Source organism: Spodoptera frugiperda, chromosome 26 (assembly GCF_023101765.2).
Source record: "Spodoptera frugiperda isolate SF20-4 chromosome 26, AGI-APGP_CSIRO_Sfru_2.0, whole genome shotgun sequence".
In the NCBI taxonomy this organism is placed as follows: Eukaryota; Metazoa; Arthropoda; class Insecta; order Lepidoptera; family Noctuidae; genus Spodoptera; species Spodoptera frugiperda.
In genome coordinates, this window is record NC_064237.1 from 12966625 (window position 1) to 12992018 (window position 25394).

Sequence of the window (25394 nt, forward strand, 5' to 3'; positions counted from 1 at the left end):
TATTCCAAAAAGGTATTTGTTTATATTTTGAACAATAAAACTGAGGTATTGTCAAAATTCAAAGAGTTTAAAACAGAAGTTGAAAATCAAACTGAATGTAAACTCAAATGTATTCGGACTGACAATGGCCTGGAATATGTCAACAAACCATTCTCTGACTTCCTTAAAACTGCTGGAATAATACATCAAACATCAACTCCTTATACTCCTGAGCAAAATGGAGCTGCAGAGAGGTTAAATAGGACCCTAGTGGAGAGAGCAAAGTGTATGATTCTGAATGCTGGCTTGTCAAAGTTTTTCTGGGCTGAGGCTATAAAAACTGCTGCATATATCATAAATAGATCTCCAACTAGATCCTTATTGTTCAAAACACCTGAAGAAGTTTGGACTGGACGTAAACCTAATATAAGTAACATGAAAGTGTTTGGATGTGAAGCTATGGTCCATTTACCTAAAGAGAGGCGCAAGAAATGGGATCCAAAAGCACAGAAAATGATTTTTATTGGATATTGTGAAAATACAAAAGGATATAGGTTCATATTACCAAATACTAAAACTATAATAAAGAGCAGGGATGCTGTATTTCTGGAATGTACTGTGAAGAGGAACTATGTCGCTCTGGAATTATCTGAAACAGAAAACAAACCATTAGATACACATTGTAACAGTAATGAAGAAACCTTAATGTCAAATAAGTCAATTGAAGAAAGTAGGGAAGAATCTTATAACTCTGAAAGCTCAGATGAGTACTTACCAGAAAATAATATTTGTACTCCTGCCCGAAGCAACATAACATTGAGACCTAGAAATAGAAACAAAGAACAAACTTACCTTTGCTATAATGAATGCTCAGTGCCTGAGCAAGTCCCTGAAACATACAAAGATGCTATTAAATGTTTAAACTCTGAAAAATGGAAAAAGTCTATTGAAGAGGAATTTGAAGCCCATCAAAGAAATGGTACATGGATATTGGTAAACAAGCCTGAAAATACAAACATTATCGGCTGTAAATGGGTCTTTAGAATAAAAGATTAACCAACGGGTCCTCGCTTCAAATCAAGGCTTTGTGCAAAGGGCTATGCACAGGCAGAAGGTATTGACTATAAGGAAACATACTCACCCACTGTCAGGTATGATTCAATACGTTTATTATTATCTCTAGCTGCTCGAAATGGTTATGAAATTCTTCAACTTGACGTTAAGACTGCTTTTCTGTATGGGGAACTAGAAGAAAACATATACATGTATCCCCCTGAAGGTCTAATACATGAACCAAATAAAGTATGTAAATTGATAAAGTCGCTGTATGGTCTTAAACAAGCACCACGGTGCTGGAATACTACATTCAATTCTGTACTTCAGAAATTTGGCTTCATAAACAGTAAAGCAGATCAATGTGTATATGTAGCAAATATTAAAGGTACAATGTGTTATCTCTGTATTTATGTGGATGATGGGCTTTTATTTTCTAAATCAAAGTCTGTTCTGCAATCTGTAACAAATGATTTGAAAACAGCATTTGATATGACAATATGCCCACCTGGAAATTTTGTTGGAATGGATATTCAAGTTTCTAACAAGTACATCTTCATACATCAATCCAAGTATATCAAACAGTTGCTAAATAAATTTGATATGAATAATGCTAACCCTAACAGTGTTCCAGCTGATCCTCATTCAAAGCTAGAGAAAAGTGAGCACCCACCTGAGAAGAATATTCCTTATAGAGAAGCTGTTGGTTCTCTGATGCATCTAGCCATTGTAAGCAGACCAGACATAATGTTTGCTGTGAGTCTGGTAAGTAGATTTTTGAATTGCTACAATGAAACTCACTGGACAGCTGTTAAGAAGATTTTAAAGTATCTCAAAGACACCATCAACTATGGCCTGTGCTATCGATCAGCAAAATTTTCTGAATTAGTAGGCTATAGTGATGCTGACTATGCTAATGACATCACAACTAGAAGGTCAACAACTGGATACATTTTTTATCAAATGTGGAGCTGCTGTAACATGGTGCAGTCAAAGGCAACACACTGTTGCTCTGTCGACTACAGAAGCAGAATTTATGGCGGCTTGTGCAGCCACCAAAGAAGCCATTTGGATTAAACAGTTATTATGTGATCTTGGTGAATTTAAGCAACAAGTAGTAATGATAAATATAGACAATCAAAGTGCAATAAGTGTTATTAAAAATATAAATTTTCATAAGAGGTGCAAACATATAGACACTAAATATCACTTCATAAAAGAAAAGTATTATGCTAAAGTTATTGATTTAAAATATGTTTCAACATGTAATCAACTTGCTGATTTTCTAACTAAGGCTTTACCTAGAGATAAATTTCATTATATGAGAGAGCAAATTGGAATGTTATCCCTAGATATGTTGTGTAATCTCTAATTTTGTTAAGAAAGTTTACTTTGTCTATTTTGTTTGTAATTATTTAGTTGAAGGATGTTTAAGTTAAAAAAATGTTAATTTATTTAGTAAAAATGTTAACATGGAAGGCTTAAATTTGGCAGGAGTGTTGAAATAATTTTAAATTTTGGCATTCCATATATTTTTGTTTTTTGACAACGTCAACTATGTAATAGAATAAAAGCTGTCTACGATTCTGTGGCACAAATGTGTAGTGTGGTTTTATTCAAATTCCTTTAAATAATATTAAAGTCATCAATTTCAATACGAGTATCAGTAGATATGTAAGGGGGTTACGGTCGCAATTTGCGTAAAACTAATTATTCGCATCAACGAACTAATTAATATTCTAATGACACTGTTAATGGTTGAGATTCGAATTGCAACGTCTGGCGCATCTTTTGCAATAACGATTCGTAATAAAACTTGGTGTTATTAATGTGAGCACATTTTACTTTTTGGCGAATAAAATAATTATGTGATATTGTGACTTGGGGAAGACTCACTCTTAATACCAGTCGTGTCCGCCGATATTTTTGGTATATAAGAAGAGAATGTTAAGTGTATATGACTTTATCTACAGCATCTTGCCATCTTGACGAGAAATTAGATCAGAAACAATAGGTTAAACATTTGCCTTAAATACTTACATAACCTCACGCCTGTCTTCCATGTGGGTAGGCAGAGACAATGGAACGCCAATTGCTACGAATCTTACATACCTCTTTCGCTTCATCAACAGTCATCAGTATTTTCATGCATGTTCGTCGGTGCTTTGTACATAATACATGGTACATACATTTACCTTCTAATAACATTTCTTACCCCTCAAAGGAATCAAAGGCGTGTCATCAGATTACTTCCTATATTATATTATACCTACGTCTCGCAATACACCGGAGAAAATCATTCCGTCACGGTTAAAGCAGCTTCCATCAAACTATCATTACCATGTCTAGATACAATAATAATAAAGAAGTGGCCATGTAAATGTGCATTCACCAGATCACTAATTCACTGAACCGATGAATGTATGCAACTTGCACTGTAACATACAAATTAGAAAGAAAGTAATGTCTGTTAATCCACTCTCTCACAATTTTGCTCGCTAATCTTCCAAGCTCAGACTTTCGCTATGTGTTGGAAAGCTTCTGTCTGTCATTAAGTATGAAGATAGCCTCTTAAACCACATTGTAAATGCAGTATTAATGTAAGATTATTGATATGCTAGCTGTTATACTTTGGGTTTGCCCGTGTGGGTATAAGTAAAGATAAAAGCAAAAAATAAAGCTCACCAAATCACATCAACGGCCTATAAGTGGCCACTAATGACCAAAGGCCTCTTCTCCACGGGGATGTCTGACCATTAATCCCCATTCTAGCTCAATACGGGTTGAAATGTATAGTTCGAAATTATAAACCCAGCTTTCCTTACGTTGTTTTCTTTCATCGTTTTTCGGTGGTATCTAAATAAACTTAGAAAGTATTTCCATATACCTCGGAAAAGGTCACATTGGTACTTGTTAACCCTCGTAAATAAGAAGCGGGAGTAAGAACAGTTTCATGTTAAGATAAAAACAACCTCTAAATTATTTAGCGTCCCAACAACAATCTATTATGGGGAAAAAACCCATTCTATCTGGTGATGTATTAAATTTATATAATGTAGTTATATCACTCTCCAATCTTTCTCCAGATCTAACCTTACAAAAAGTCACGTCAATCTATCGCCATTTGTATAGTGAAAAAAGATAAACAAACATACATACTTTCACATTTACAATCTTAGTAGAGAAGTATGGATTATTATTGTTACAATCCGCAGAAGACGGACATAGAAAGTTAATTGAATTGATTCGAGGAAATAGTTAAAAAGTAGTAACTTTATAAGTTAGTACGCTTCTGAGTCTTTATTTATAATTTTCTACTCTTATTATTTCCTAATTACTTACACGATGTAACTCTTGTATCACGTATCTCGGAAACTGCTTTACCGATTTTGATGAAATATCATCAGGTAATGGTTTAGTTAATAAAACGGTAGCGATTTTGACTGCTGATCAAACGTATTCATCTGTTTTTTTTTTCGAGGGAGGAAAGTCATCCAATGTCTTCTCCCGCCTTGGGCGAGGCAAGACGGAGTGTCAGACTCTTACTGACTAAAAACCACCCCGTTCCTACTCCTGCTTTTGGAGCCGGAGCCCCGGTAAACCCGCTAGGTAGTCCGCAGCTGATGCGGATATGTGACATTGATAAACCAAACAAACGGGTTGAGTTAATGCTACTACTAAAAACTTCAACAATGAAAAAAGATATTTAACTCTCTATCCAAGTATCAAACGACCTTCCTTCCTTTCCGTCCTTCTCAGCAATTAGTACCTAAACACATTAAATAAACTATCATCATCCCTTTTAGACATATAAGGGCATACAGACAGTGTAGCTATCTGATCTTGCACCCAGTAACTTTCACAAGCGGCGCGACAAGTTTCGTAGAGAGCTAGTGACATACGGATAGCCATTATATACATATCTCGGCGGGTTTTCACCCTGAATCAAGTTATATTGTTGGTTTAATTTTTCAACGGGTTCTCCTAGCTGACTGGAAACTCTATAAAGGTAAAGAAAGGTGTGTCCTATGGCCGAGTCGCTGCTAATTTCTAATATTAGCGTGCTTTTCCAATAGAAATGTGCTATGTAGTATGCTACGAAGATGTATTAGCTAAGCTGTGAAATTATGTGACAGTTTCCTCAGATACTAAGATATTGTTATGCAGCTGTGCGAGGAAGATGCGTAGTTCGAGTACTTATGCGATGTATTGATACTAGGGAAGCCACCCATAGCACGCATCTTTTCAAATCAGCTTAGCAGGGTCCGTTTCCGCCAGTGCTAAGCTATGTGTACCAATGAATATGATTGGTGGAAGCCAAACGCATCAACAGCAACGTAGCATTGCACATCTCTGGTGGAAAAAACACCCTTAGGCTTTAAATTAAAGTTGTACCTAAATAAAGTTTTCCGTTGCATACATATATTTTTTCAACTCCATTTAGAAAACGTTACTTAAAGAAAAACATCCTTTGGTATGTTTTTCCTTTGTATTTACACTAATCATGGTCTTAATCACATAGACACAGCAAACAAGTGTAAAATACTCATAAAAGTGGGTACAGCTTCAACTCTTTATAATCTTGGAAAAATCTAGAGAATTTTTAGGTACAAAATGTTACAACAACCTCTAGACAAATAGGTACCCTTTATCTCCCGTGTACAAAAGCCCAGATGTATCGCAGCATCCAGTAACATGGTCGTTAGTGCATCTTGCAACATGAAACGTATCGCGGTATCGTGCGCTTCTGAGAAGAATCACCACATCACACGCAGACTCTCGTGCAAACTGCTGTATGATGCAATCACATCTTATGTAAAAAGAATTTACGATTTTTACACACGGATACGTTCTGATACATTGTCTTGTTGTTCTAATAACATTTTTACACGAATACTGAAGATTTGCAGTTCAATTAAATCATAATACAAGCTCATGTTAAAATAGTAAAGCTAGCCGCTGGATCTAATTATACATGTGAGATTCTATCGTCGTTTTCTTTGAAAAAAACATCTCTTCTTTATAATCTCTATCAAAATAATGAATTGAATTAAGAACCAATGACACTTAATTAAATATTATAAATGTGAAAGTTGGTTTGTTTACATGTTTGCATGTAGGTCCGTCAATCACGCTGAAAGTACTGAAAAGATTTTAATGAAGTTTGGTATACAGACTTGGGTGATATGATACTTTTTATCCCACGAAAAAGCAAACCGCTGCCACAAAACCGCTGGCAGAAGCTAGTGTTTGTTTAGTAATAATATTATGGGCATTATTGAGGAAAAAAAGGTGTGATAATGTTATGATACAAAAAGCACGTGTCATCTGTGAATATGTATTGTGTGCACATCACAATTATGGTACTTGCGATCTGCCTGATTGGAGACAGGAAATAATGAAAGAAGTGTATGTAAGTGGTAACTACACGTGTGAAACTATTGTATGCAAATGGATGTGCGTACGAGTGACTTTAGTTAACGCCTCTTTTTGTCACTCATCTCATAAGGTATGTGGAATTGTGTGAAGATAAGAAGTAGGCGTTCATACATTACATCTACTTTTCTAGTATCATATAAATTATATTATAGAATAGAATAGAATCAGGCGTTACTTTGCGGAAATCCATGCTACACTAACAATACAGTAAGATTTTTAGTTTTAAGTATAAGCGGAATTAAAACTAAAAATCTTACTGTATTGTTAGTATATCATATACATTTCTTGACTTGACTCCTCATGGAAGACAAGCCTACACAACCGAGTAACCGAACACAGATAGTCTCCAAACTGCATTACGTAATAATACAACACAATGCGCATGTTTCCGAGATCACACAGCTTTCGCGTTACTGCTCGCTGTAGGCCGGTAGGCGGAATTTGTATTGAAATACACTTTCACCTCCGATGTCACCAAATTTGGGAAATTATGAGATAATCATGACTTAAAGTCAGGATTTTTTCCAATAGGAGGTAGGAAATACCATCAGGTGACTCGTTTGCTCGTTTGCGTCCTATTCCATAAAAAAAGGTCTCTGGTATTATAGGTACGTCACGATGGTAATGATCTTGCCCTATGTCTAGAATTGAGTGATTCAAAAACCATTCAATTCTGGATCGGGTTGCTCATGTTAATGTTTCACTCTATTAGGTATTATGTCTAACTCATTAGCCTCCTGGTGTCAAATATGACTACCGAAAAATAGGCGTCGTATTTAAATTCCAGTAAAAGCGATCATCATTGTTTATGTCGATAATCATTGTTTTTAGATTTTACACCTTCAGTTTTACAAAATGTCACTGAACAATATAAATTGCTTATTTTGGTTATCTAGTGTAATCACGGCAACGTCCAAAAATTACTCAACATCATAAATAACAAAAGTTGCTGAACATTGTTTTGTTTCGGATATTTAGCGATAGATACTGACTGTACCAGAAATCCACATAAGAACTCATAACATAACAAAACTAGCAAAAAGTACGTATTACGAGTAATAAATGCACCTCTACTTACTCCAACATAAAATAAATGACAGGCAAAGAATATTATCGTTATAATTAACTATGTATAATTAATCAGCGTTACGTATCAGTCGCGTGCGCAAACGCATATCGCGTGACATTTCCTCACTTCGTTCGTTAAATAGAAAAGTTCCCGGTGAAAAACGTTCATATCATTCAAGTATATTATACTGTATGAAGACTGCGGAACCTATGTATAACGAAACTACTGAACTGTGTGTTTCCTGGATGGGTATATACATAGCTGATATTAAATCAATAATACAATTAATTTAGGATAAATGGGGACTACACGGAGTGGTTTGGCATTAATCGGGGTGTTAGACAGGGCTGTGTAGCATCTCCTTGGCTGTTCAACTTATTCATGGACAGTTGTTTGAACGATTTGAAAGTAGGTGAGTGTGGGTTAAGAATGAGTGACACAGTGATCAAAACATTGTTGTACGCCGACGACCAGGTACTTATTGCCTCATCGGCCGAAGAACTACAACGAATGATCACTGTGATGATTGATGCTTTTGAAAGGAAAGGTATGAAAGTCAATGTGAACAAGACGAAAGTGTTGGTGATAGAAAGGAATGAATTAGTAACAGAATGCCAGGTAATGATAGGTGATGAAAAATTGGAACAAGTGAATGAGTTTGTGTACCTAGGTTCTTTATTTACGAGAGATGGAAAGTGTGAGGGAGATATTGAAAGGAGAGTGAAAGCGGGAAATAGTGTCAATGGTGCTTTACACTCTGTAATGTCGAGTAAAATTATATCCAGCAAAGCTCGACTTGCGGTAATACAGCGTTTATTGGCATCTACGCTTATGTATGGTAGTGAATCATGGGTGTGGCAGAAGAAGCATGAAAGCAGGATTAATGCGGTGGAAATGAGAGCCTTGAGAAGTATGTGTGGAGTAAAACTGAGTGATCGAGTAAAAAATAGTGTTGTTAGAGAAAAGTGTGGTTTGAAAGACGATGTAGTGACAAGGATTGAAAAGGGAATGTTACGATGGTTTGGACATGTAGAAAGGATGGATGAAAACAGATTTACGAAAGAAGTATACAAGGCAAAAATGAGTGGGACCGTCGGTAGAGGGCGCCCCAGACGGACATATAGCGACCAGATTGGCGATATATTAAAAAAGGGCCAAATTAAAAGTACCTTTAACCGACGAGCATGCATGAAAAGACTGATGACTGTTGATGAAGCGAAAGAAGTGTGTAAGAACCGTGGCAATTGGCGTTCCATTGTCTCTGCCTACCCCCATGGGAGACAGGCGTGAGGTTATGTATGTATGTATGTACAATTAATTTATTCAGGAAATAATACTAATTCAATTCAATATTCAATTATTGTCAACAGCCTATTAGTGGCCACTGGCCTTTTCTCACACGGAGAAGGTTTGTGCATTAATCAAAACGCTTGCTCAATGTGCGTTCGCGATTTCAAACTTATAATTATAATTAGAAGTTATAAGCCCAGGTTTGCCTGGGTAAAAATAATGACCATCTTAATGTCCCAAAACTCTTTTGACTCATTTTTACATCGAGCATGCAGACTGCATTACGAGTGATAATTTGGAAAACTCATCTCATAATTTATGCAACCTTTTTTTTTTTTTTTTTTTTTGAGGGGGAAAATCATCCAATGACTTCTCCCGCCTTGGGTGAGGCGGGAGGGAGTGTCAGACTCTTACTGACTAAAAACCACCCCGTTCCTTCTCCTGCTTTGAGCCGGAGCCCCGGTAACCTTTTACGTTGTCCGCAGCTCCGGATCAGGCATCAGCCCTACTGGGCCCCATCTGTGGTGGTCTGGCTCTTTGAGGCGCGCGCGGAACGCGACGCGCCGTACGCACGGGTCTGGTTCTGGTCGGGCGGCGAGCTACCCTTGCTCGCCGTCCGCAGACCCGCACTTACGGTGGCCGGAGATCGTCACGCGATCCCCGACGCCCGGAGTGTCTTCTGCGGCGGCTGGGGCGTGAGGAGGATCGTTCCCTCACGCGCTCCGCCTCCTCCTTAGCTAGCATGACTGCTTCGCAGAAGGAGGAGACGGCGTCCCATTCCCTCTCGCTCCGCATCATGGCCTGAACCAAAGCCGGACGCGAGAGGTCACCGTCGCCGATCACATCCCTAAGGACACGGCGGTGCTCAGCCCATGCAGGGCACACCGCTACTGTATGCTCCACCGTGTCCTCCGGGTGATCCACGCAATGCCGACACCCGGGCGTTTCCTCCCGCCGAATCCGAAACAGGAACCTACCGAAACTTCCGTGTCCGGTAAGCACCTGCGTCAGGCGGTAGGTGAGGACGCCGTGACGCCTCTCTAGCCACTCCTCAAAGAGGGGACTTACCGCTGCTATAACAGCGAGCCCAGCCCTCGGTTGCGATAGTCGTTGTTTCCATTCCGCCATGAGATCGCGCCGGAGCTCATCCCGCCACGCACTAATCTGGCGCGGCAGTGGACTTTCGCCCCGGCGATGCGCCTCCGCACGTAAGCTATATACGTGCGCGAGCACTTTCGCCTCCAGATCCCACGGCGGTGATCCCGCAAGGAGGTTAGCCGCCTCCCCGGAGATCGTGCGGTATCCACGGATCATCCGAATGGCCATGACCCTCTGGGATGAAACCAGCGCACGAGCTGGTCGTCGCCGTAGATTTGGCGCCCACACCGGGGCCCCATAGAGGGCCATGGACCGCACAATCCCCGCGTACAACCTCCGGCAGGAGGCGTTTGGTCCCCCAAGGTTGGGTAGGAGCCGCTTTAGGGCAGCCCCCGTCCGTTCCAACTTGGGAGCCAAACGTCGGAAATGTTCCTCGAATTTCCACCGACTGTCGAGAACGAGTCCCAGGTACTTCATCGTCACCTCGACGCCGATGGAAACCCCTCCTGCCATGATCTGGAACCCACCCGGAGGTGGCGCATTCCCGCGGCCATAAAAGCACATGGCCTCGGACTTATGAAGCGCCACCTCGAGTCCCAGCTGCCGGATCCTTTCAACGACTATCGCAACCGCTCTCATCATCAGGTCGGCCGCCGCCTGGTGCGACCTCCCGTGTGCTAGTACCAGCGTATCGTCAGCGTAGCAAACCACGCTGACGCCGCTCGGGAGGTCGGTGCACAGCACCCAGATCATTTATGCAACCCGAAACCTCTAGTCCGGCTGTTGAACTTGCAACCACTCGACCAACGAGCCTGTATTATGAATTACTTAGTATAAAACACAAAATTTCTATTTCGTAATAAATGTAATAGTACTGTGAAAGAAATGAGTCGGAAAGTTGTCCGTGGTCAGTGGTCAGTCGCAATCGCCACTATTTTACCCAACCGCGGAAATGTGGTGTTATGTCTTTGACTTTTTGTTTGCTAACCTTGTGCTTAGTAAACTTGGCTTGTGAGTTATAGTAATTTATTAAAAGACTAGCTTCCGCCCGCGACTCCGTCCGCGCGGATGTCGGTCTCGCGTGGAAGTTTTATTTCTCCATTTTGAGTAACTCTGACAATGACATCTTATAAATATCTATTAGACCCAAATACGGCGAGGCCCATAATAATTAAGGAGATCCCTATATTGAGCTACTGCTGTTGAGCTCGCGTTCTGTAGAATAAAACTGAAAAATAAAGTTTTTTCTACGTATTTTTCCAAGATAAAAAGGATCCTATTTTTGTCCAGGATAGTAAGGTATAATTATAGCAAGTTTCATCGAAATCGAACCGTTAGTTTTCATGTGAACATACAGACAGACAGACAAAAAAAATAATCACATATTTGGGTTTGGTATCGATCCAGTAACACCCCCTGCTATTTATTCTTTCAATATTTTCAATGTACAGAATTGACCCATCTACAGATTTATTATAATATGAAATGAATGAATGAATGAATGTGTTATAAATGTAAGAGTAGACAAATATAATCAGAAAGCTCCGAACTGCTAAGCTATCGAGAGTTATACGTGTTATTGTGAGTCAACCATAAGAGATAGACATTTGCTGTCGTAGAATATTTTTTAAACAATTTTAAGGAGAACATTTCCGTCATACATTATTTCTGTGTAGCTTTAACCATTAAGACTGCACACGCGACGGAAGCTTAAAAAATGGAGTAAGTTCTCCTGTTTTCCCAACATTTCCCTTCACTGCTCTGCTCCTATTGATCGTAGCGTGATGAAAAGTATACTATAACCTGCCCAGGAGTATGAAGAACAATTGTACCAAGTTTCATTGAAATCTGTCGAGTGGTTTTTGTTTCTATAAAGAACATACAGACAGACAGACAGACAGACAGACAGACAGACAGACAGACAAAAAATTTTCTGATTGCATTTTTGGCGTCAGTATCGATCACTAATCACCCGCTGATAGTTATTTTGGAAATATATTTCATGTACAGAATTGACCTCTCTACAGATTTATTATAAGTATAGAAGATAATTTATTTCTTATTTTTATTTTTTGATTTTTGAAATAAAAATATATCTATGTCCTTTCTAAGGTTCTAAACTATATCTGTACCAAATTTCAACCAAATCCGTCAAATAGTTGCGGAGATTAATGGTATAAGCATAGAATGTTCGACGTGATTCTTTAATTTGACATAACTTTTTTATTTATGAACCGATTGACATGAAACAAACACTAAATGTAAATTTAAGCATCCCACAATATATTCGTGAAAACCGCATCCAACTCGGATCAGCCGTTTCTGAGATTAGCGCGCACAGACGAACAGACAAACAGACAAACAGACAAACAGACAAACAGACAAAAAAAAAGTTAATTACATTTTTGGGTTCGACATCGACATAACAATAACCCCTGCTATTTTTTTTATTTTTATTTTCAATGTACAGACAGCACTTTTCTACGATTTTATTATATGTATAGATTTTTCGACGTAAAGTCTTTTACTATTCTTAAGACATCTAAAATGTTTAGGAGTTCTTACTATACCTAACTTGCAAGCAAAAGAAAATCCGGAGCTGCGGACTATCTAGCGGGTTTACCGGGGCTCTGGCTCGAACAGCTGGAGTGGGAACGGGGTGGTTTTTTGTCAATAAGAGTCTGACACTCTCTCGTCTCACCCAAGGCGTTGGATGTTTTCCCCCCTTAAAAATAATGCATAAGAAAATAATATAATTATAATTACTAAATGTTAAATGTTATGTTAAACCTTTGCATTTCAATAAAAAGAAACTTGATAAGTTAAAATCATGTTATCTACTGCATAATATTCTAACCCTAAAAAATAAAAAAACAAAATATTATTTCAAACAGAAACTGACACCAGAAATTCAAGATTCAACCGTAGCAATACAAAATTGAATGTCTGCATAATTAAATTGAAAGTGTTCTCCGAATAGTTGACAGGTAAATTAATATAACATTTCACAAAACTAGCGCGGTGCGTCAGAAGATGTGCAACGCCGCGTTCCGTAACCATCCTGAGACAGAGTTTGACATCCGTATCATTTTAAATGACCCAGTAAACGTATTTTTCTAGATATCTTTATTCAATAAATATCAACAAAATCAAGATTGTCATAGTCTACTGGTCATACTCGCTGGAAGAATAGAGGGTTGAAGAGTTGGCCTAATTATACCCCTTTTTTGAGGCGGGACAATCATCCAATGACTTCTCCCATTTTAGGTGAAGTAAGAAGGAATGTCAGATTCTTACTGACTAAAAACCACCCCGTTCCTACTTCTGCTTTTCGAGCCGGAACCTCGGTAAACCCGCTAGGTAGTCCGCAGCTTCGGATCATAATTATACCCTGAAATAGATCTACGGACTGTAGTTTTCTAAAGGTTGCTTACACACAAATAGCAAAACCATGAACAGACGATCAGACTTACCAAAACTGATGAGGCGTCCTTCTAAAAACTGTGGGACTCTAAAACCAGATTAATTACAAATAAAACATTAACTATCGCTAGACGGAGTGGACTGAAATCAAAAGTTTCCTCATAATTGCCAATAAAACAACACTAAAAGCGTTCTCTAGTACTTTCAAGGATTCAGATAGAACTTAAGTTATACGAAATTGTCTGAAAGCGTCTTTAATAACTAAAGAAGTAGTATTAGAGGAAAAGTATTATTCTAAGAAATTTTGATCCCTGAATTGACCCTGATAGACATTTTATTATTAAATTACCTACCCAAATGTAATAATTATGTCAACACATAAGTCTATTGGCTATTCGCTCCCAGTTACTTGAGCATCTTACCTCGTCTGCGTTTTAACTAGAATTGTCCGTTAATATCAGTTTTTTCCATCAATCAGAATCAGAATCAGAGGCCCACATAATCAAACGCACACGTCTGAATTTCCAGTCTGTTTGGCAGTAGGCTGATCTTATTAACGCTCTTTTTCTGAATATCTTCAGGTAACATATTCATATGACCCACGTATTTTGGTTAAAATCACATTTTCCCTAGACTGATCAGAATGTAATAAATAAATGTAAAAAGTAATCAGAGTGACCTGATTGGCTGGTCACGTCTGCTCTTTGTAATCACAAACGTCTTTTTGTCGATGTCGTAAATCAATGGCAGTGGCCTGTGACTGAGATGTTACTACACTTTATTTTAATGTCGGTTAATGTCAATTATGTGAACAACTACACAACTGTAGTCGACGAATTAGATATTGCTGTAAATGTGAACGGCTGAACGACTTGCTTAAACTATTCTAAAGACCGGATTTTTGTTGAGTTTCGTAGTTTCAATATTTAGTTAGGTAGATTCTTACAGTTTATAATTAATTTAAGTTTGGGAGAGCCTTGCTTCAGCACGAATAGGCCGGCTCGACCGGAGTGATACCACGGCCTCACAGAAAATTGACGTGACGTGACCGAGGCTCAATTACCCTGCCTTCTCTATCTTTCCAACCCTTAAATTCCTAACCCCCAAAAGGCCGGTAACGCTCTTGTAATGCCTCTGCATGGTGTTTCGGGTGTCCATTGGCGGCGGTGATTGCTTACTATCAGGTACTACGTCTGCTCGATTACCGGCTTATACCATAAAAACAATCTTTATTTCTATTTCTATTTAAGTCCAAGAAGAGATATCCTAAATTTCATTTGCAATGAGAAAATTATAACATACTTTCAAGTATACAATACAATTTCAAGCTTTATGCTTTTGGTAAGAATTTCAGAATTACACAACTACTTAGATAGGTAATATATTGTTTTTAAAATCCAACCTGTAACCTTTTAGATTTTAGCTACAAATACCTAATTAATACAAGTACTAATACTTAATTATACATTTCTACATAACAAATTAAAGTATTAAGAGAAAATCTCATACCATCGTGTGGGTTCATAACATTTCATTCATAGATAAACGTGAAACAAGACAGACATCGGAAATATACCCGCCACACCTGTGTAGCTGTGAAAGGTCACAATGTCACGCGGATCTGATAATATATTGCCGAAGACAGAGAAACTAATCATTGATCTTATTGAAGATAAAAATAGATTAGCTATACTTGGTTTTGTTCTTTTTTTGTAATAATAGTTCTTTATTTCTATACCAAGATCCAAATTACAGCAAGCTCTGTTTCTTGAACTAGGCAATGCCTATATCTCAGGAGGTAGTAAGTACTTGGCCACATACAAAATACCTAATGATAGTTATGAACTTATTAGGACTCTAATAATAATTAGCACAAACTGACGGGCTACTATTTATTTTGTTGTTTGTTGACGTTTCAAAAGTAACTATTTATGGTTTAATTTAAATAAATGATTTGTCTTTGCACAATTCTGATCTTAGTTAGTTCTAGAGTCGAGTAGTTCGAATCCTAGATTAGTAGTGAATTATGATACCTCTAAATAAATGTCTATTGCTAGCATCTGCCAGCGGGTTTACCCACGTTTCCGAGGGTTAAAAAATGTAGCCTATGTGTTATTCCAGACCCTGCCCCTGTTCTAAATTCTATCTAGATCACTTCAGCCCTTTTGAGGTAAATAAGTAACAAACAAACTTTCGCATAATATATAGGTATATAATATTAAGTAGGATGACATTATGTGTCATAGTTTTCGTTGACCTTTTTCATAGTTGACTCTCTGACTTCTGATGAGGTACTTCTTACATTATGGTCAACAGCTGCACATAAACTATTATGTTTAAGTCAAGGTCCTGTCACATTTGCACGTGCACCTTGAAGACGCATAAAAAGAATTCATTAATATCTGTCTCTTCTAATACTACTTGACCAAATTATAAAAACAATATTTTTAATCTAGGTATGGAAAAGATTTTAAGTCTTTGGCGAAAGTCGTTTTGAGGAAACTGTAGAGATATCCTGCCGTATCTTATGCAGTTACTTAAGTACCTACTCTGATAAATATGCAATATACCCACACGACATGCAAGTTAAGCCTTAAGTTTCACTTTTTAAAACATGTTTACCACTCCCCGTTGATCCTGTTCTCCGATTTCCAACCGTACTGTTAAAGAATTTTCGAATTTAACTCGCGATATTTACTCTACCATTTCAAAATTCAAAATTGCTTTATCTCTGTGGATCTGTCGCAAAAAAGTAGAGTCTCCAAAAACATGCAATGCAAAACATCGCAGTATTGAACCTCTTAATGTAATTGATCAGTTCCAAATCAAATCGTTTATTACTGTTTACCGTACCGTAGCACCCGCTAATGTCAACATGCAACTTTTAAAATTATAATTACGACATTTTGCGAGTAGTAGTGGTAGTATTTGAGCGCGCGCGTTCCTCCCCCCACGACAGTTATGCGCGGACGCCATGGCGGCCCCACGCGTACTGACATTCTCGCGCGCCAAATTCAAATTCTAGTCATTCTTTTTTTTTATCGTATTGTAAGCATAGACTATAAATGTTTTGACGGTGTTTTTAATGACTGAAGACGAAGGTGACGAGGATTGACTGACTAGTGACGTGACAGTGACAGTGACGAGTGTGACAATATGACGTGACTTGACTTTGGATTGACTGACTCGCACTGGACTTGCTAGACTGCAGAGCGGGAAATGCAGGTTGGTAATGCACTATTTTTTATCTCCACTTCAATACCTACTTAGATATAACACATTCACCATGTAGAGACTAGGTCACATTTTTAAAGTACCTAAAGTAGAAATAGGGGTGGGGTCTAAATTGATTTAAATCTAATAACAACTTAATTTGTTTAGTTAGGAATCTTAAAAAAAAAAAATTTAACAAAAAACATGCATAATAACCGTCATTTATAAAAATGGAGATAACCACATCTAGCATCTACTATGCCAAAAAGATCTCAAAAAAATCATTAGTATATTGAACCGTGCTAAAATATAACAAAAACAGCTCTGTATAGCCCGTGTGAGTGAGTATTATACATTGAAATAAACTATAACAATACCGTATAACTCTAAAACAATAGGTTTTAGAACAATTGATACCAATATGAAACAATAACACGATACACATAGAATACTAAGGTTTTCTAATAAACAAGTCGGAAAAAATGCTTCAATTGAATGCTTTTTAAGAGTTCCCATGGTGCTAACGATTCTCCAATTAACTTACTACTGAACATACATTCGTACGTATATTTGTTTTAACTAAAATGCAAATAATTTTACAATGGCAATCTATTTATAACAATAGTCAGGTATAAAAATACTTTAATTATCGCAGCCTACAACAGTAAAAAAATCCCAACTTAGGGATCGATCCTTAATGCTAAACAAGGATTGTTTTTGCTAGCGAACACTTAATAATCAACAAGATAATATCTAACAGAACAGCAACAAAAATATGTTTTACGGAGTTAAATATTATTCAATAAAATATGGTTAGCAATAAAAATCGAAAAAAATACTACCATCGATAAAACATCGTTACTTTCTACTACAAATTCAACTGCTAAAATAATAATCGATAAAAATCTAATCGATTTTTATAAAGAAAACAATAATTTCACTTTCATAACAAACCGTGTAGAGATGCGTACACAAATGTGTAGAGGTTATTATGTGAGCAGCTGAGCGGGGGAAAGTGCGTTCACTTTCACTCGAGGTCACATACTATGCTTGTTATCACATATCGAGATTTCCGAAATGACACTGAGATTGGGCACTGCACTACTCATATGTTCAGTCGATTCGAGAACCTTTGAATGCTATGTATCTATTTGCAATTATTGCCAATTACGTAAACCAATTACTAATTGGTTCACATTATGTGGAATGAAAATTATCCTAATTTGCTTATTAATTAACCCGCGGCATCGCAGATCTTAACCAATACAATTAATTAGGTATCTATTGAGTTGTCCAAACCGGCAAATAAGAAGAAGTAACTAGTAATAAATAAAAAACTTTTACTTAACTTGAAGTTACACTTAGCTTAACAGTACATACACTTGCCGCATTTTCACTTTCAAATTAACATTAACAATAATACAACCAAATAATACCTACTGACCAATAACAACGGTAATTATTAGTACCTTACTTAGTTTACAAACAGTCGCATGTCCATACACAAAATCAATATTGACTTATCAATAAGTAATTGCTGTGAAAAGAAAGTACACACACTTACCTTAGACATACTCGTATTTACTAACACGCCTAAATTCTTATAATGTACGCATACATAAGTCAACATTTATCTTTTTATTAGCAGGCCCAACAAACTTTGTACCGCCTCAAACATTTTTTCATGTTAAACCTTCCCTGAAATCGGTTCAGTCGTTCTCGAATTTTAGTTAGAGTTACAAACAGCAATCGATTTTTATATATAAAGAATATCTATATTAGTATCTGTGAACAGGCACTCATGTTGATGAGCTTAATAGCAAAATAAATATATTTTAATAGTTGCAGATGAAGAATCCAGTCATATAACATAGTAGCTTGGCTTGTTACTAAGAAACTGGGTAAAACCTTATCACGATCTTCTCATATGTTTTTTTTTCATACTTGCGTAGTATAATCTATTAATTGGGAATTTGTAAGTACCTATATCTAATCACTCTTTACCTACCTGAAATGGCCCTTCAACCAACACACTACCAATTTTCATTAACAGAAAAATAAAAACTCAAACTTAAACTAGGTAGTTCTTCGTGTGCATCCAATAAAAAACAATTTCAGTACATATTAAAGCGCGTAAAATATTTCCTGAATCGCTTGAATGCGTTACATTTACATAAAATTTACGTTTACCTACCCACCATTTCATTTCCCTGATGTTACCTACCTACCTTGCGTGCTCTTGTCCTTAACTTTGCACGGTTAGCTGCGCACACGCAAATGTGCTGTTTTTTCAGGGGCAATGTACCTTGAAAAAAAAATTTGTTGTAAATTGTAATGTTTGTGAATGTAATATAATGTTTTAAAACTTTCGAATTATTTAATCACACACATATTTAGGAATACTATACCAATTTAAAGGACTTTGTAAAAAAAATGTCATTATCAATTGCCATCTAGCCAACACCAATCAATTACAAAAACACAATAGGTAAATAAATAGAAGAAAGAACAACTAGAAACTACAATACAGCAAGAAATTTCAATTATTAGAAATAAATGCACCATGACATTATAATTTCTATCTGCATAAAAAATAAACTATCGAAAAAAAAGAAAACAATTTAAAATCGATAAAATTCAAAATGGCGCGCGTCTTATGTCACTTTCACTTGAGACAGACGCGCGGACAACGCCATTGATTTTCGAAACATCATTCATTTACATAATACAACACTTTCCCTTGAATCTTCACATAGCCATGCTAATATATAACCTTGACAACATATAATAATATAGAATAAATAAATAAACATAGAATAAAATTATACGATTATCACCCTTATTCCGTAAAGCTAGGTGTCATAATTGTGGCTAATTAACAGTGACCTTTAGACATAGTTTTGTTGCAAAATAAACGCATTTAGTGATGTCGGTCTGGCCATCAAGATATATTTAAATCCGCGTCTAAATCCGGTTGCGTTTTGCAATATTGTCTGTTTATTATATTTTTGCATACAAAGCTAGTCGATAACCAGCTCCGGTAGTTTTATAACGATATCAATTCTACTATGGAAATTTCCTAAAACCAATAAGTGTGAGAGAGCCATACTTCGAGCACGAATAAGCCGGCTCAACCGGAGTGATACCACGGCCTCACAGAAAACTGGCGTGAAACTACGGCTGTGTTGTTTGACTGAGGTTACCAGAGGTCAAATTTCCCAATCTTCCCAATCCCCGGTTCCCTAACAACCCTTAAATTCCTAACCCCCAAAAGGCCAGCAACACACTTGTAACGCCTCTGATGTTTCGGGTGTCCATGGGCGACGGCGATTGCTTACCATCAGGTGATTCGTCTGCTCGTTTACCGGCTTATACCATATCCATTTCAGGACGTTATAAAAAAAATCTGTTTGGTTTTCCTCCCATTTTTACTACATTTCACAGTTATTATTGTAACTTTCGTGAGACATACTAAATTAATTATTATGTTATCGGCTTACTCACGTAAGGCTAGCCGCACACACTCAATAATATTGTCAATAAAGTACGTATTGTCAATAATATTGTGCGTGTGCGACCTGTATTGCGGTATTGTTCAATAATATTGTAGATTATCCAGAAATTCTGATTTTGTCTCGTCAATATCGGGGTAGGCAGGGGTATTGTCAATTATATTGACGTGTGCGGGCGCGCGGCAATATTTTAGTTGAGGAAAAGATTTCAAGGCAGGCGGACGTTCGTGTTATTTGTTCAAAATGGAAGACGAAAACAGTATCCAAAGCGAAAATAGTGTTGATACTGTTGATAATAGTACCCTTACGGAAAAACACTATTTGTCAGTGTTTATTAAAACATGGGAATCTTATCCAGAATTATGGAATACATCCTGCAAAGCATATCGTGATACAGTTAAGAGAAATAATGCGCTTGATAAGTTGCTCGAGATTTATAAAAAAATCAAACCAAATAGTACAAGAGAAGACGTAAAGAAAAAAATTAATTCATAATAAAAAAATAAATACTTAATTATAATATTTTTTTATTTATTTTTTAAATTAATTAAAAAAAATAATTAATTAGTTTTTGAAAGCTGCTATCTCTCATTCTCATGTAATTTTTAAAATCATTTTCTTCTGTAACTCGTAGTTCATTTATTAGATTAAAGTGATTTAACTCAGCTTTTTTTCTCATCCAGTCCTTAACCCATCGTTTCCTTCTTGATTGCCTTTTTTTAGTTAGTAAAATTTATGCAATAGTCAATGTAACGACTTTTTTCTTTCTTTCCATTATGTTCAACGTGCGCACATGAATCTAGCTGCGGATCGACTGAGTCAGATTGTACCATGAAAAATTGACAATAATATTGTGTAGTGTGCGGGGATCATTTTATTGATGAAGATATTGACAATCTTGCATTGACAATATTATTGAGTGTGTGCGGCTAGCCTAATATTTTGACGATTAACTCGACTAGTTTCAAGCCATGCAAGAGGCTCATATTCATGAGGAGCATTTCGCGACACACGACGCGACGCGGCGATTGTCACGCTGCTACTGAATCTGCTCCTCATGAATATGAGCCTCTTGCATGGCTTGAAACTAGTCGAGTTAATCGTCAAAATATCACGTGAGTAAGCCGATAACATAATAATTAATTTCACAGTTACATCAGAAATATGCCTGTTATTGTCAGAGCCACATCTTATATATCATCTGTTGCCATTTAATTTTGGGCATAATATTACTTAAAGATCGTAGAAGGAAATTGACTCCGAAATTTACATACACGTCGTAAGTTTTGTTAAATATCGTAGCGGTTCTTGTCTACACCGATTGAAGGATTGAGGAAACCATCATTTGAAGGTTTATAGTTTTAGTAATGTTCTAGACATGTTATTTTTGTTATTTTCCTTCCAATATTTAAAGTGTTCATTGTACCTAAAAGTTATTAGATGGGGAAAAACTAAAATGGGATCGAAAATTATACAAAATTTTCTAAAGAAAATATGTCACCAACAACATAATTAATGAATTTCGCGACATTAATTACCAATATCAAACGTGTGGTTTCATAAGCTATTGATACGTAGATCGCTAATGGCTGCGGTTCACCGAGCCATGCAATTAATTGGTTCGCGATCTTACCACACGGGACTATCGACATGCATAAACATACCACGTAGCTCTCACTTGTCAATCAATTACTTAGAACATTTACATTCGTATTATATTATATTACTAGCTACTTCCGCGCGGTTTCACCCGCTCTGCTTGGCTCCTATTGATCATAGCGTGATGTTTTATAGCACTATCCAACACAAAAAGAATTATTCAAATCTGACCAGTAGTTCCGGAGATTAGCGCGTTCAAACAAACAAACTCTTCAGCTTTATAATATTAGTATAGATTAAGTATTAAGAAAGTTAGAAGTTATTAGAAATTTAGAATCCACACACTTAATTTAGTACAAGAAAATGCCTTTTTGGACTGTGTGGCCTTCAACCCTTTTATGTAGGTAGAGAACTGTCATGGTCTGTTGATGTTGATAGCAGTTTTGAAGTAAAATACACAGTTTACTCACGTACAGAGAAAAACTCTACTATCGCAGACGCGGTGACGTCGCGCAGCGCACGATGAATGGTCCCTCTGTGACTCGAAACTAGTAGAGCTTTTCTCCATTAATGTACGGAAGTAAACCGTGATTTTTAGTTAATTTAGTATGTCTTACGATAGTTATTATAAAATACTAACCTTAAGTTTACTCCAGATAAGACACAGCAGTGACTCTAAGTGAGGATTAGGACAAGAGAAAGTGATACATCATACATCTTATTACAGTTCCGAACTTTTCTCAGTGTTAATAATTATTGTTTGTTTGTTACAGCGGTGGCAATGGCGAGGGTCTGGAAGGTCGCGAGGAGGACACGCAGTTCCCCACAGCCAGCATGATGAGGCAGTCGCCTCTGATGCAGCACTGTCCTCTGAGGGGAGCTCCCAAATGTCCTCCTGCTTCTAAAAGGTAGTTCTTTATTCTTTAGTTAGAAGAACCTAATACACCCATCCTTATTAATTACAAACTGTTTTTGGTAACAATTTAAAGCTTATTCAATAACCACCATACTTTAGATACCGCACCCACGACGGCACTTGCAACAACATCAATCGTCCCCGATGGGGAGCCACCATGACTCCTGTCCAGCGGTTCCTGTCACCTTCGTACTCTGATGGACTCCAAGCTGCGAGGCGGTCCATCTTCGGCTCCAAACTCCCTTCAGCTAGAGAGATCAGTTCCACCATACATGAAGATAGGAATGCGGAGACGATCGGAGTGACACACTTGCTGATGCAGTGGGGGCAGTTCCTGGACCATGATGTGACCTCCTCCTCACAGTCCAGAGGTTTCAATGGGTCGGTGCCGAGGTGCTGCAAGGACGGCGGGAAGGATTTCGTTCCTAAAGAGTTTATGGTAAGATCATGATCTTTTTTCAGATTAAAATGCCCAAACATCAAATAGCGTCTAACTAAAGATGAACATAAAAATTACGACATTATGTTATACCTCCTCAAAAATTGATTTAATTACAAATATATAGTAATCAACAAATATATGATAATCATTCCTTATCACTTATCATATAACGTACACTGCATGAGCATTTTAACAAACAAAATAGTTCATATTTTCCATAATTTCATCGGAAACTCGACTTTCTTCCACAGCATCCAGAATGCTTTCCCATCCCGGTGCCAGCATCAGACCCGTTCTATGGTCCTCGTGGAGTGAAGTGCCTGGACTTCGTGCGCTCTGCACCAGCACCCCGCGATGACTGCGCCCTCGGCTGGCGGGAGCAGCTTAACCAAGTGTCCGCCTACATAGATGGGTCACCGCTGTACGGCAGCTCGGCCACCAAGTCTGATAAACTGAGGCTTTTCAGGAACGGTGAGTAACATAAATAGATTTACTAGAGTAACGTTTTTCTTCTTTCAACCAAAACTATTACTTAAATGGAAAGGATTTAACTGCGTATTAAAACAGTCTTCTCATCATTTACACCAGGCATGCTCCAATACGGAAGAGTTCAGCAACGTCGCCCAGTTCTTCCACCGGAGCGACGTGATGAGCTCTGCCGCAAGGGAGCCGTGTCCACTGACTGCTTCAAGTCGGGAGACGCCAGGGTCAATGAGCACCCGGGGCTGGTGGCCGCTCATATCGTGTGGCTGAGGCAGCATAACAGGTAAAGGAACAATAGTTAATCAATAAAGTCATGCAGAAATATCACTGATTCTATATCAACTGAATTTATACTCATGATATGGTGGATATTACTATCCACGGTATTTATGGATTAGTAAACCAATTTTTGTGTTTAATTACTTTTGTTCTAATGACATTAAAATAAAGAAAAAATAACCACTAAATCAATTATGTTCCTTCCTTTCAGAATGGCTCAAGAGCTGACGCACCTGAACCCACACTGGAGTGATGAGAAGATCTACCAGGAGACGCGGAAAATTGTGGGAGCCATGATACAGCACATTACTTATAGAGAATTCCTGCCTATAGTGCTGGGTGAGTTGGAAACATTCCGGTCTAGAATTTTAGTAGACGAGGAAGTAGAGATGCCCTGTAAGAAGGAAAATCTCACAACTAGACGGGACAGAATTATTCCAGGTTCAGTTCTATTAATTTTGCTAAAGAAAATATTATTTGGGGTTCCATTACACCCATTTTTCTTACATACAATAACTACAATATAACTTGTTGCAGAAACATAAAATATCTTAATCATTCATTCATACTTAAATATGATTCATATCTACTTATACATGAATGCAATATATGATTTGAGTTTACAAAAACTGAAAAACCCCAATAAATTCCAAAATACTGCTTATTTAAAACATTCCTCCCCAGGTTCTGAGGTGATGCACCGCTTTGAGCTGGAACTACAGAAGAAAGGATACTTCAAGGGTTACAACCCCAAGATCAACGCTAGTCCAGCCAGCTCGTTCGGTTCAGCAGCCTTCAGGTTTGGCCACAGCCTCGTACAGTCTTCCATGGTGCGCTTCGATAGGTTCCATAGACCTATGAGTAACAGTGAGTATTTAAGTTCATAAGGTACTTCTGTATTTTATCTTGGACTATTTAAAGATTGATCGTATATTTTTGATCTGTAAAGATTTTGTTGATGACATTACTAACTTCTAAATCTCCTTTTCTAGATGTATCTCTCCACGACGAACTAACAAACCCCTCCAACATCTGGTCTATCGGAGCAGTAGACCGCCTTCTCCTTGGCATGCTGAACCAGCCGATCCAAAAACGCGACGAGTTCATCACGGGAGAGCTCACCAACCACCTGTTCCAAACTCCTCATTTCGACTTCGGAATGGACCTCGCAGCTATTAACATTCAGAGGGGAAGGGACCATGGAGTTCCTCCGTATACATCGTGGAGGGAACCTTGTGGGTTGTCTGCTATTGAAGACTTTGAGGACCTGCTCCGAGTGATGCCAGCTAGGGCTGCGAGGAAGATGAAGACACTGTATAGGTAAATAGACCATTCAGAATGACTCCTAAGTAGTCCGATTATACAACTAAATTCCAATTTAAACTATCACGTAATCTTCCAGGCACGTGGATGATATAGATCTCTTCACTGCGGGTATGGCAGAGAGACCAGTAGTTGGTGGTCTCGTGGGACCAACATTTGCCTGCATCATAGCGCAGCAGTTCAGCAATCTCAGGAAAGGAGATCGGTTTTGGTAAGTTAACACTTGTCAGTACCTAAATTAAGTTTTAAACAAGGTATTTTTCAAATTTAGAGAAA

The 25394-nt window shown here is 37.7% G+C and overlaps 1 protein-coding gene and 1 long non-coding RNA gene across 2 annotated transcripts in view; one reads left to right on the plus strand and one right to left on the minus strand.

The window, feature by feature from the left end:
- The window catches only part of LOC126912499 (uncharacterized), a 235454-nt gene that overhangs the window by 94228 nt on the left and 115832 nt on the right, over positions 1–25394 (minus strand). The window lies entirely within an intron of this gene.
- LOC118264174 (uncharacterized) overlaps positions 1–25394 on the plus strand; it is a 60158-nt gene that overhangs the window by 30848 nt on the left and 3916 nt on the right. Inside the window, exons 4-11 of the mRNA XM_050704862.1 lie at positions 22449–22583; positions 22691–23030; positions 23285–23504; positions 23622–23799; positions 24007–24134; positions 24480–24662; positions 24788–25115; positions 25198–25329. Of these exons, the coding sequence (XP_050560819.1) occupies positions 22449–22583; positions 22691–23030; positions 23285–23504; positions 23622–23799; positions 24007–24134; positions 24480–24662; positions 24788–25115; positions 25198–25329 (1644 nt within the window). The remainder of the gene's footprint in view (positions 1–22448; positions 22584–22690; positions 23031–23284; positions 23505–23621; positions 23800–24006; positions 24135–24479; positions 24663–24787; positions 25116–25197; positions 25330–25394) is intronic.